This window comes from Alosa alosa, chromosome 21, assembly GCF_017589495.1.
Source record: "Alosa alosa isolate M-15738 ecotype Scorff River chromosome 21, AALO_Geno_1.1, whole genome shotgun sequence".
Classification (NCBI taxonomy): domain Eukaryota; kingdom Metazoa; phylum Chordata; class Actinopteri; order Clupeiformes; family Clupeidae; genus Alosa; species Alosa alosa.
In genome coordinates, this window is record NC_063209.1 from 17,184,230 (window position 1) to 17,196,945 (window position 12,716).

Genomic DNA, 12,716 nt, shown 5'->3' on the forward strand with positions numbered 1-12,716 from the left:
TTAAGTAGTTTCTCAGAAAACAGTATGCAACATTGCAAATATTTTACTTTTGCAAGCACTCTAAGATGGTTCCACATCCTCTTTCTGGACAGATTCATCTATGAAACACCTACATAAAAATAAGGAAATAAGTCGAGCCCTAGTTTCGATGTCTGAGCATATAAAAGACAGCAGCCGTATTTACTGTGCTTGCTACTGACAGCAATGACCATGGTGAGAGGGCCCCGCGTCAGGAAGACTGTGGCAGTGCTGGGGCTGGTGCTCGGGGCCACTGCGGTGGCCACCATCATCACCCTGTCTGTGCTCTACGCCCAACATGAGGCCCCAAACAGGCCCTGGGACCAGTACCGGCTGCCGGACACCCTCAAGCCGCGCAAATACAATGTCACCATGTGGCCTCAGCTGACAAAGAACGAGCACAGCTTGTACGTCTTCACTGGTCACTCGACTGTGGACTTTGAGTGCGTGAAGGAGACAGACCTGATCCTCATTCACTCCAACAAACTCAACTTGATCAAGTCCAGCGGGCATCACGCAACTCTAACTGGACTTGGTGGTGCAGTTGCACCAACTATCAAGACCACATGGCTCCAGGAGACAACAGAGTACCTGGTCATCCAGCTCAACAACAAACTAGAGCCAGGAAAGTCTTACCAACTCTACTCCAGCTTCACTGGTGAACTTGCCGATGACCTGGAAGGATTTTACAGGAGTGAATACTATGAAGGATCAGAGTTGAAGTAAGTAAAGCAAACATTTTTAATCTTCAACTGAATGTAGCATTAAGACCACAATCCACTTCTACAATAGCCACAGATTTGACCTCAAGTCACCTGTATTCTCAACACATAGGCTACAATTCACTGTTATATGCTATGTATGTTTGTCACATAACAGATATGTAATTGGGCTCTAGAGTTCTTGCCACAACCCAGATGGAGGCCACAGATGCTAGGAAAGCCTTTCCCTGCTTTGACGAGCCAGCTTTGAAAGCTATCTTTTACATGACTCTCATCCACAATCGCAACACTGTAGCCTTGTCCAACAGCATGGCGATTGGTGAGTTTGGCAAGCCATAGCACATCTTACATCAATCAATAACTGTAAGTCTTATACCTACTGCATCACATGGAGCTTGATGCGAAACAGAAACTTTTTTTGTTGTTTGTTTCGTATTACAAATTAAATAAAACTGTGATACAAATATTTGGGCTGTCTGATTCCTTAAGATCACTGAATATTGTCTCTGTCTCTACCGCACTTGGTCTCATCATTAGGGTCTGTTAATACCACTATGGGCGGAGTGGAGGTGTCTGTAACCACATTTGAACCGACGCCGATAATGTCCACCTACCTGCTGGCCTTTGTTGTTTGTGAATACGACTCCATCAGGACTCCAGCAGGAGCAAAAGTCTTGGTAATGTCGTCCTCTGACTCGCTGTGCCCTCTTTGGGCATATAACTTCTCTGTAGGGTCCAGAGTGGCTAAATGCCACAACCTATCCATTTTCCTATCTACTGCAACTTTATCAGTTAGTTGTTTTCTTTCTTACGAACTTGTGTTTTAGTCAATAGTTTATCGAATAGATATCAATGCAATACAAGAAGGCTTGGTAGGACATACAGTACAGCAAGTTTTAGGCTTTTCTTGATGTCATGATGTCCTGATGTCAATTACAGGAGAACTCTGGTCGATTTCAACACAGCTCTGTTGTTTGTGATGACAGAGTGTTGTCAGTAGCGAGAAAAGGTCAGTAGCGAGAAATACACTGAGTTATGCTCCTGCTAGAGTTTGCACCCAGGCGGCTGGATCAGGGCAGGATTTAAACGTGCTTTTAGCCTCTTAACATGTTCAAGATGCCATTACAAGTGCCTAACCATGTGAACTGATTCCTTCCGAGTGACACAGTAAATATGACTGCAGTTGATGTGAAAGAAATGCATAAAAGTTGTGCTAATTCAGCCAGTGCACACACCTCTGTTTAGTTCCGGTGTTACTTACTCTTCCCTTTCAACAACAGAAAGAATGCTGCTTTATGTCAAATCAAATCAAAATCATTTTAAATCAGTGTGTCTTTTCATTTCGACTTTCAGAAATTGTATATAGACTTTGTTTATTTAATTGCTGTTAATTTATTCAATTCACTTTCATTTCTTCTTTCACATCTTCCACAACATCCACTTTCCAACAACCTCACTTTACAGCTGTTCAAAACATTTGACTACTGTAAGACGTGCATAACAGTCATGTTCTACCTATAGGTCCGTGTATGGGCCCGCCGACAGGCCATCGCTGAAGGGCAGGGCGACTATGCCCTGGAGAAGGCAGCTTCCATTCTGGAGTATTTGGAGAGATACTACAATGTCACATATCCCCTCAAAAAATCAGGTGCGACTTTGAACTCAACAGATGACGTACTGTAGGCTGTGGGTCAGGAATGTTAAATTGTATTATATTTAAAAGAAGGTAACACACCAAGCTAGGTGAAAGACACTTTAGTCAATCAAGTAAGATGAAGGATGACATAGAGAAGATATCTGTGAGATTTGACAACTGAGATATGCAGACACAGATGGTAAGAGAGTGGCAGAGTTGCCACTGCTTCTTCAAAACTTGCTAGAGATATTAATATCTGACCTCTCTTACTGTGTCTTGTTGTTAGTCCCACACGAAACACAGAAAAAGACAGTAACAGTATGTTTGTCCATCTGCATGTTTTTGTCTGTCTGCTCTGTTCCAGACCAGATAGCTGTGACACATATGGCTGCTACGGCGATGGAGAACTGGGGCCTGGTAACGTACAGAGAGCCAGACCTTCTGTCCTCTCAGACAGCGTACATACGACAAGCGGCGGTTCAGCTCATAGCCCATGAGCTGGGTCACATGGTAAGGATGGGCGGTGGTAGTGTAGTGGTTAAGGGGCTTGCATGCAGTAGCCTGAAAAGTTATGGGTTCTATTCCTGACTTCCACCTTTGTGCCCTTTAGCAAGGCATTTAACCCCAAGCTCCGAGGACAATGGCCCTCGTAATATAATTGACATATATGTAAGTCGCTTTCGATTAAAGCTACATGAATAAATGTAAATGGTATAGGTGTGGGGCACCATGGTTCCCCAGGGGCCTCATTTATAAAACTGAGCATAGATTCCATCCTAAAACAATGCATATGCCCAAACCTTGCAATCTGCGTACGCACAAAAATATTCAGATTTATAAAACCGTAAGGCACACAACTTTACGCAGACAGCTGCTTATAAATACTAACCTGCGTTGAATTGTGCGTGCGTGCACGAGCACCTTACTTACTCCCATGGTCGTCCCACAATATCCCATTAAAGGTTAATGCTAAACGATTCATGAATATGACATTCATACCGATCATTTTATTGGCTATACCGTATCAATATCAATATCTTACTAAACGTGATTTACTGAAAACGTTTGCAGTTTAGTGTAGACCTATTTGGCTGCAGCCTTGGCTACAAACCTCAGTCTGCGATATGAATGAATGATGGTGATTGCAAAAGTAATAACATAATGAAATGTTGAAGTCTTTTTTATGTATTCTGAGTTTTATTTTGGGATTTCCCCATTATATGTTGCTTATTTACATGCCTGAAAAACTTTGCGTAAGCTTTACGGATGGTCGATGGATGCTTAGAAATGCGCATCTTTTCCTGCATAGAATATTTTATAAATCCCGACGTTGGCGGTGAAAGATGCACAGTTCAGCGGCCCCATTCAACTTTTTTGTGCGTAGCAGCCTTTATAAATGGGTCATTACACATTATAAGTCCATTGTGGTAGCTTTGAGGGGATAAATACCAGGCACTTGGGACTCGTATTATGTAGCTAAGCTGTCAATCAACATTTTGAGTAAGGGAGAGCACAAAGGCGTTAAAGGAGAACTCCAGCCATATTTCACACAGAGCTCTGTTTCTGAAGGTCAGTCCTTCAGTTGTATCCAGGCACACACATGTGGACATTAATGGCTATACTTCACGTCATATGTTTGCAGTGGTTTGGGAACCTGGTTACAATGAAATGGTGGAATGACGTGTGGCTGAACGAAGGCTTTGCCACCTACATCTCCCGTCTGGTTGCTGCCGTGGCTGAGCCAAATGATGATGAACTGGTGCGTTGGATGATCACACTTTGATTGCATAATCCTACGCATGGTAAGCATAAAGATGTAATGTTCTGCAGTAAGACCTAAGCTGAATGCAGTCAATGATTGTTTTCTTGTTAATACTTGACAGAGAGACACAATGCTCTGGAATGATATTCAAAGGGCGTTCTTGATGGATGCTAAAGCCGACTCAGTCCCTCTTGCCTACCCTGAGGAAGAGATCAACACTCCAACAGAGATAAGGCAGCTTTTTAACACCATCACCTATAATAAGGTAGGCACTGAGGCTACATCCCCTACATCTACAACCCCACACAATGCTGCCTTAAACTTCTAGTAAGATTAACCTGTAAAATGTCCATTCCTACTTTGTTATGCAAATTATATTTTTTAATGGCATAAATAAAGAAAATGACAATCAACCAGCCAATACACATTATGTTTTTTTTGTGAGACTGTGTAATACCCACTATACTGACTTTAGTGCTCTTAGTAGAGAGGCTGCATGTATCTGACGTAATGCTAACTCAGCCAATTTAAAGTGTGCATGTGTGTATTGTATGGCAGGGTGCTCATGTGCTGAAGATGTTTTCAGAGTTCCTGACAGAGGCAGTCTTTTCCAAGGGTCTGAGTGTAAGTCTGAAAATATATAAACTAGCTTTTATATAAAAATATATTAAACTACCTTTATTATGATGCCAAATTAAGTTTAACATTAAAGCCTACTGAACATGATGTTACATTTCAGTCTTTGGTGCCCAAATTTAAGACTAGCCTACTCTAAATAATTAGGGTGTCGGTGATGGTAGTCATGACTACTGCCAGTTGCCACTGTTGTGTCATTGAGCAGCTGCACTGACCCCCTCGTTTGGTGGCTATAAGTTGCCTTGAATAAAACTGTCATTAAAATAAATAATTGACTTATGCTATATCCTATATTACATTTTGTGAACCGTCATGTATAATTCAGACATATTTACCTGTGTGGTATCACTCTTTTGCATGAAGTGCATTCAGTGACAGTGAAAAAAAAACTTCTTTTCACAGAACTACCTCCATGCATTCGCATACCAAAACACAATGACCACAGACCTTTGGAAACATCTACAAGCTGTGAGCTGTCTACAAGCTTAATATCCAATGACACATTTAGACAAAAATAAAAGGAGCTTCATTGAACCCAGTTTACTCACTGTTTACTCCCTGTTTCCAAAAGGAGGTGGACCGTACTCTTACTCTGAAACTTCCAGGCACCATCTCACAGATCATGAACCCTTGGGTCCTCCAGATGGGCTTTCCAGTCGTCACCATAAATACCTCAACAGGAACCATCAGCCAAAAACACTTCCTGGCTAATCCTGAATCAGTGGTGGAGAGATCCTCCATCTACAAGTAAGATTCATACTGATCCCATGACTCATCAGACCTGGGGGTAGAGCAGCTCTAGACTTTGCTTGTCTCCTAAAAGGTTTCCTATCTACCGTACCGTACACCATAACACTGGTCATTTCTGATTTCAGTTACGAGTGGTTTGTGCCCATAGCATGGACATGTAATGGAACAATACAGGAACGTAAATGGCTGCTTTCCAAGTCAGGTAATTGCTGTACTTCTGTGACTTAGGTGAGAGAGCTTTTGCAGTTGTGTCACCACTGGGGAACCAATAGCAAAATCCTTTTAGGCAAGTCCCTCCACTCGGCGGCCATATTGCAACACTTTTTGGTCACTTTCGGGCATCTATTTCGGGTAGAACTGGGCGTGCACAATGCTTCATGAATCTCAACACACCAACTTCACTTCAGCTGCGAGATCACAACACATAATTGGTACAATGTATTTACAACATACCACATGATTGGCACGATGTATTCACATGTCAACTTTTGGTGGCGGAAGGGGCGAAATATGTGTAGACGACTGCCATGTTTGTGTTACAGACTAACCCCATACATTTCTATGGGAGATTCTTTGAGTGCTGTGTCTCCTCATTATAGTCTCTGCCAATAGCCTCTTAAAGGAATAATCTAGAATAAAAATGGGGTAACACTTTACTTGACGGGTGAGTTCATAAAACATTCATAGCAGCTGTCATAAACTGCACATAAAGCATTCATGACTGTTTCATGAGACATTCATTCATTCCACATTCATACCAAACCTTTCATGAATGTGGAAAACAGAATGACGACAACTTGTCAAAATAAAAGTCTAACAATCGCAAAGGTAAACTAGCCTACATTCAGACAATCAGATTGACCAGTATTTGTGTAACCTGGATACAATTAATTTAATCTCTCCAGCCTTTGTAAATATTTCATGAATATTGTAACAAACTGCATGGTTGTCTCAGAATGGTTTTTATTGGTTATGCACCAAAACACACAAACACATAATTCCGGGCCAGACCTGGCCCTTATGCTCCAGCACTAAACATCTATCTTAGGCTGTATCTAAAACACACACCAATCAACCCTAGTTATGAACAATGTAACCAGCTGCAAACATAAACACAACAGACAGGACATACAACGTTGTCAACCCACCTGGTTTAGAACATGAACATTACACACATACACACACTGCACAGCATCATAGGAGCACAGTCATGAAGCTAGGCTCAGATCATTACAATATCTTATGAAGTCTACATCGAATGTCACTTTACTATACAAGTTGTGAAGTATTCTTAATCACTGAGTTTAACACTGGGAGGTAAACTAGCCTACATTTAGCTGACCCGTATTTGTGTAACCTGGAATGGTTCGACATTCCCAGTAGCAAAAGATGAGAAATCATCTGCAAAGGTTACATCATAAAACAAATACATTTTTATGAAACAAAAATTATTTGCTTGACCATGTTCTGTCTTTTTGGCACTGGAGTAGCCCATTGACTCAGTGATCAGGTAAGAGGTTTGGAACAAAAACGGCAATGCTGCTTTGCGATTGTTGGACTTTTATTTTGACAAGTTGTCGTCGTTCTGTCTTCCACATTCATGAAAGGTTTGGTATGAATGTTGAGTCATGTCTCATAAAACAGTCATGAATGCTTTATGTGCAGTTTATGACAGCTGCTATGAATGTCTTATGAACTCACCTGTCAAGTAAAGTGTTACCAAAAATGTAAGTGTACAGAGAGGTTATAATAGGACTGTTAATGAAGTCAGTGCATTACCTTAACTTGTCTTCTGGGCACCACATCTTGAGAAGTCTGTACAAGTCGATTAATGAATGCCGTGCAAAATAGGTCAATGGACGCAAAATGACGCAATATACATAGCTGTTTATGCCTAGCTCAAAACTCAAGTTTAACCGGGACAGTCCCGATTTTGAGTTGCGTGTCCCGAGTCCCGACAAAAGCCTGCTAGACTACATTACCCATAAGTCTATGCATGGATGTATGCATTAAGTTTCGTTTTCACTAGTAAAGGAGTTAACGTGCTATTACTTCGGCGTCCAGTCTCATCATTATACATGGTGTCAGAACGTGGCAAAGAACGCAAATCTCCGCAATATACTTGCCTAATGACTTTAGTCGTATGTGGACACGGCGATAGTGTGATTACCTGCAGAGAACAACTGTGAAGTTGGCATGCTCACGAAGGCGGGGAGAGAGCCAGTGAAGCTGCGTGAGCCGGTGAGAGGGAATCTGTAATAAAAGTAAAAGGAGTGAAAAAGTATCCAACAAAACGTGAAACGGCAACAAAAGAAAGACGGTATGGTAGTTTCAGTGCAAATAAAACAGCTCGAACTGTTCGACTTTTTAAGTCCGTCCGACTGGCCTAGATGGATCAGAAGATTCGATAGATTCCATGTTGCATCCGGATTAAAAGATCAAGACGAAGAATATCAGGTAAATGCACTCCTGTATGCAATGGGGGATGCAGCTGATGATATTTTAAGTATCTTGCCGATGAGAGCAGCTGATAAAAAGAAATACGACGCAGTTAAAACGGCAATAGAGCAACACTTTATAGGCAAACACAATGTGATTTTTGAAAGAGCACAGTTCAATATGAGATGCCAACAAGAAGGGGAGAGTTCAGAAGTTGGCAGAACATTGTAGCTTTGGCTTGCTAAAGGATGAACTCATAAGGGACCGAATTGTAGTTGGGATAAAGGACAGAAAATTATCCGAAAAGCTGCAAATGGACTCAGAATTGACCCTTGCAAAGGCAATACAAAAAGTGAGACAGAGTGAGACTGTTAAGAAACAACAGAAAATACAACACAGAGCAGCGGGAGTTGACTCTAAAACAAATGTGGACGCCATTAAAACAGTGAGAAGGGGAAAACAGTTATACAGGGAAACAGACAAACAAAGAACAAAAGTTTGATGTGACAAGTGAAAAAGAATGCGGCCGATGTGGAAAAGGACGAAACCATGCATGGAAAGATTGCCCAGCCAAAGATGGGGAATGTCGAAAGTTTCATAAGAAAGGACATTTTGCGGTGGCCTGTCGCAATGGTCAAGCAGTGCACACAGTCACAGAAGTGCTGTTAGACAGTGATTCACAGGACTATGCATTTTTAGGGGAAGTGTCTACACAAACCACCAAGCCATGGATTGAAAAAGTCACTCTAAATGGAGACGCTGTCGATTTCAAGATTGACACAGGTGCGGATGTGACTTCAATACCAGAGAGCGTATTCAATCCAGAGCGAGATGGTAAGCTAGACAAGCTGCTGAAAAGACTACTTGGTCCTGGACAGAATTTGCTGGACGTAAAAGGCTGCTTCCAGAGCAAAATGAGTGCAAAGGGCCGATTCACAGATCAACATGTGTATGTTGTGGCAGGACTGACACAACCACTTTTGGGCCTGCCAGCTATACAGGCCATGGGGCTAGTGCACAGAGTACAGGAGGTGACTCAGACAGATAGTGACTTTAAGGCACTTTACCCATCAGTGTTTCAAGGGCTAGGCAAGCTAAAAGAACCATACCACATAGAGCTGGAACAAGGGGCAATACCCTATGCACTTTCAACACCTCGAAGAGTACCTCTACCTCTCAGAGACAAGGTGCGTGAAGAGCTAGAGAGGATGGAAAGTATGGGTGTCATATCAAAAGTGACTGAGCCGACAGCCTGGTGTTCTGGGATGGTAGTTGTGCCAAAACCAATGAAAGACAAACTGAGAATCTGTGTCGATCTCACACCACTGAATGCAGCGGTGAAGAGAGAGCGTCACATTTTGCCTGCTGTCAACCAAACACTGGCAATGATGTCAGATGCCAAAGTTTTCACGAAGTTAGATGCGAGATCAGGATTTTGGCAAATCCCTTTAACGCCAGAATCAAGACCCCTCACAACCTTCATTACTCCACTCCAGATATTTTTTCAACAGACTCCCATTCGGAATTGCATCCGCTCCGGAGCATTTCCAAAGAAGGATGTCACAAATGTTTGAGAGTTTTGAGGGCATATTATGCTATGCAGATGATGTGTTAGTGTATGGACGAAACAGACATGAACATGATCAAAGACTGCACCGCGTGCTGCAGAAGATGCAGGAAGAGGGACTTACACTTAATGAGAAGTGTGAGTTCACACAGGAGCACATCACGTTCGTTGGGCACAGAGTGTCTTAAAAAGGAATTGAGCCAGATCCAAACAAAGTGAAGGCTATCCTACAGATGCCTGAGCCTACATGTGTGGAGGACGTGAGGCGCCTTATGGGCATGGCAAACTACCTGTCAAAGTTTGTACCTCAGATGGCGACCATCACTGTGCCACTAAAAGACCTACTGAGAGAGAAAAATGAGTGGGTCTGGGATGAACCGCAGCAAACTTCTTTTGAAAAGCTGAAAAGTGGACTGAGCTCACCAAAAGCGTTTGCTCAGTACTCGAATACAGCAGAGATAAAAGTGGCCGCGGATGCATCACCATACGGAATAGGTGCAGTCCTCACACAGAAGCAAGCTGATAATTCCTGGCAACCTGTCACATACATTTCAAGAGGACTGACAGACACAGAAAAGCGCTACGCGCAAATTGAAAAGGAGGCGCTGGCGGTAACGTGAGCGTGTGAAAGACTAACATCTTACCTGCAAGGGCTGCACTTCAGACTTCAGACTGACCATAAGCCCTTGATCCCTCTGTTGAGCACCAGAGGTTTAGATGACCTCCCTCCTAGAGTTTTAAGATTTCGACTGAGATTCCTCAGGTATGATTAGGACATTGTTCACGTGCCAGGCAAGAACCTCATCACTGCCGATACATTGTCCAGAGCTTCACTGAGTGACACTCCATCTGCTGATGACCTACAGCTTGAAAAAGAGGTCCAGGTGTTTGTGGATGCTGTTGTGTCTTCACTTCCTGCTACGGACACAAGGCTGGCAGAAATTAAGAAAGTACAACAGACTGATGAGACGTGCAAAACGGTGGCACTCTACTGTCAAACAGCATGGCCACAGAGACACAAATTGAGTTCAGGGATTGCACCCTACTGGCAAGTCAGAGCAGAGCTGTATCTCGCTGGAGACCTTCTGATGAAAGGGGATAGTCATCCCTCAGACACTCAGAGGGGACATAATGCACAAACTCCATGAAGGTCACTAAGGGATCTCCAAATGCCGTGCCAGAGCTCAAACATCTGTATGGTGGCCAGGTATCTCTGCACAAATTCGAGAGACAGTAGACAGGTGTGAAATGTGTCAGAGAAAGAGCTCTGAGATACAGAACTCAGTACAGAGAGCCCCTCATACAGTCCCAAGTCCCTGACAGGCCCTTGGCAAAAGGTTGGAATGGACCTGTTTGAGTGGGCAAACAAGACCTACCTGCTCATCATCGACTATTTCTCGCGAAATATAGAGGTGGCTGAGCTCAGGGTCACATCATCAGAGGCTACTGTTCGTGCTGTGAAGGAGGCGTTTGCACATCATGGATATCCAAAGAGTGTTGTATCTGACAACGGGCCACAGTTCTCTTCAGAGACATTCAGAACATTTGCAAAAGAGAGCTGCTTTGTACACGTCACCAGCAGCCCTCGCTACCCACAAGCAAATGGCGAGGCTGAACGTGCAGTGCAGACAGTCAAGCGTCTTTGGAGTAAGGACACTGACCACACTAGAGCACTTTTAGCATACAGAGCTACACCATTAGAACATGGGTACTCACCTGCGCAGTTACTTATGGGAAGAAACCTGCGCACATCCCTACCTCAGTCCTCAAGTCAGCTCACACCAAAATGGCCTGACCTAGTGGCTTTTCGCAGGAAGGATGAGGAAGGAAGGCGTAAGCAAGCAACACACTACAATCTTCGCCACCGGTCCAGAACACTTCAAGAGCTCAACTCAGGACAGAAGGTGTGGATCACCACAGAGAAAGCTCCTGGGACTGTTCTAGGGACTGCGAACATGCCAAGGTCATACTTGGTAGAAACTGACAAGGGCATTCTAAGGAGAAACAGAATCCACCTGAGAGCCACTGGGAACTCCTCTGAAGCCACCACCAAGTCAGGCAGAGTTTCCAAGGCTCCTGAGAGACTTGATTTATGAAAAAAAAAAAAAAATGAATGTAAAGAATGTGGATGTTTTAGTTTACTACACATTAATTGGTAAAGAAAAAAAAGAGAAATGTGCTCCAGATAAAGAAATGTGTTAACACATGTGTTGAGATAAAAAGGTTAGCATAAGAATGTTTAGAATTGGATGAGTTGTTGTCAGGAAAGAGTTGAAAATGATTTGATAAAAGAAAATGTTTGAAATGAGTTTAAGGGTCTGATAAAAGAATACAGACTTGTTCTAAAAAGATGTTGCTTAGCTAAAAGGAGGAGGTGTAGCGGTAGGCTACATTACCCATAAGTCTATGCATGGATGTATGCATTAAGTTTTGTTTTCACTAGTAAAGGAGTTAACGTGCTATTACTTCGGCGTCCAGTCTCATCATTATACACCTGCCACAATGCTAAAACGTCCCGGTTTAAACCAACCACTATTAAAGTGTCCCGGTTGTAAGCAGATTACATAGCCGTGGTCTTATCACAGGCCAATTATTAACTAAACCTGTGTAGAAAGATTATAGCCTACAGCAGGGGTCTCAAACACCCGGCCCGCGACGTATGTCAAAATAATAATGTAATGTTGAGACTTTTTAATTGCAACAAACAACGATACTGATTAAAATAGACGATAGTTCCAAGTACGGTGACAAATCTCATTTGTACTCTGCTCCACTATGGGCTAGACATCCAGAGCTTCATTCAAACCCAAAATCACTGCGCAAAGTTTTCAGGAAATACTTGTATTACACGCGAGAAACACAAAGGCGTGCATTTTGTAATGAATGGAAGCGATGCAGACCATAGTGTTGCATAAACTGAAGCAGAAATAGGCCTACACCAAATGTTGAAAAACGTTTACGTGTGATGAAGTCTTAGGTAGGCTATGTTATTCACCTATTCTAAATCTGAAGGAGAATATCCTTTTGGAGATTATGATCGATCGTCTATTGAATGGAGGTGCGTCTGCGTGTACGACGGTGTCCACTAAGCATACCATGCTTATTTCGACCCTCTTCCAAACATAGCTTGGAGGTTGCAGTGGTAATCGCGGATGATAGTGTCTGTAATGGACGTGGTACAGACAG

The 12,716-nt window shown here is 42.9% G+C and overlaps 1 protein-coding gene across 1 annotated transcript in view; it reads left to right on the top strand.

The window, feature by feature from the left end:
- The first annotated feature begins 210 nt into the window (after nucleotides 1–210).
- The window catches only part of LOC125286352 (aminopeptidase Ey-like), a 19,859-nt gene continuing 7,353 nt past the window's right edge, over nucleotides 211–12,716 (top strand). Inside the window, exons 1-11 of the mRNA XM_048231378.1 lie at nucleotides 211–740; nucleotides 917–1,059; nucleotides 1,278–1,417; nucleotides 2,262–2,388; nucleotides 2,741–2,886; nucleotides 4,019–4,135; nucleotides 4,260–4,403; nucleotides 4,697–4,762; nucleotides 5,177–5,242; nucleotides 5,346–5,521; nucleotides 5,650–5,726. Coding sequence (XP_048087335.1) covers nucleotides 211–740; nucleotides 917–1,059; nucleotides 1,278–1,417; nucleotides 2,262–2,388; nucleotides 2,741–2,886; nucleotides 4,019–4,135; nucleotides 4,260–4,403; nucleotides 4,697–4,762; nucleotides 5,177–5,242; nucleotides 5,346–5,521; nucleotides 5,650–5,726 — 1,732 coding nt within the window. The remainder of the gene's footprint in view (nucleotides 741–916; nucleotides 1,060–1,277; nucleotides 1,418–2,261; nucleotides 2,389–2,740; nucleotides 2,887–4,018; nucleotides 4,136–4,259; nucleotides 4,404–4,696; nucleotides 4,763–5,176; nucleotides 5,243–5,345; nucleotides 5,522–5,649; nucleotides 5,727–12,716) is intronic.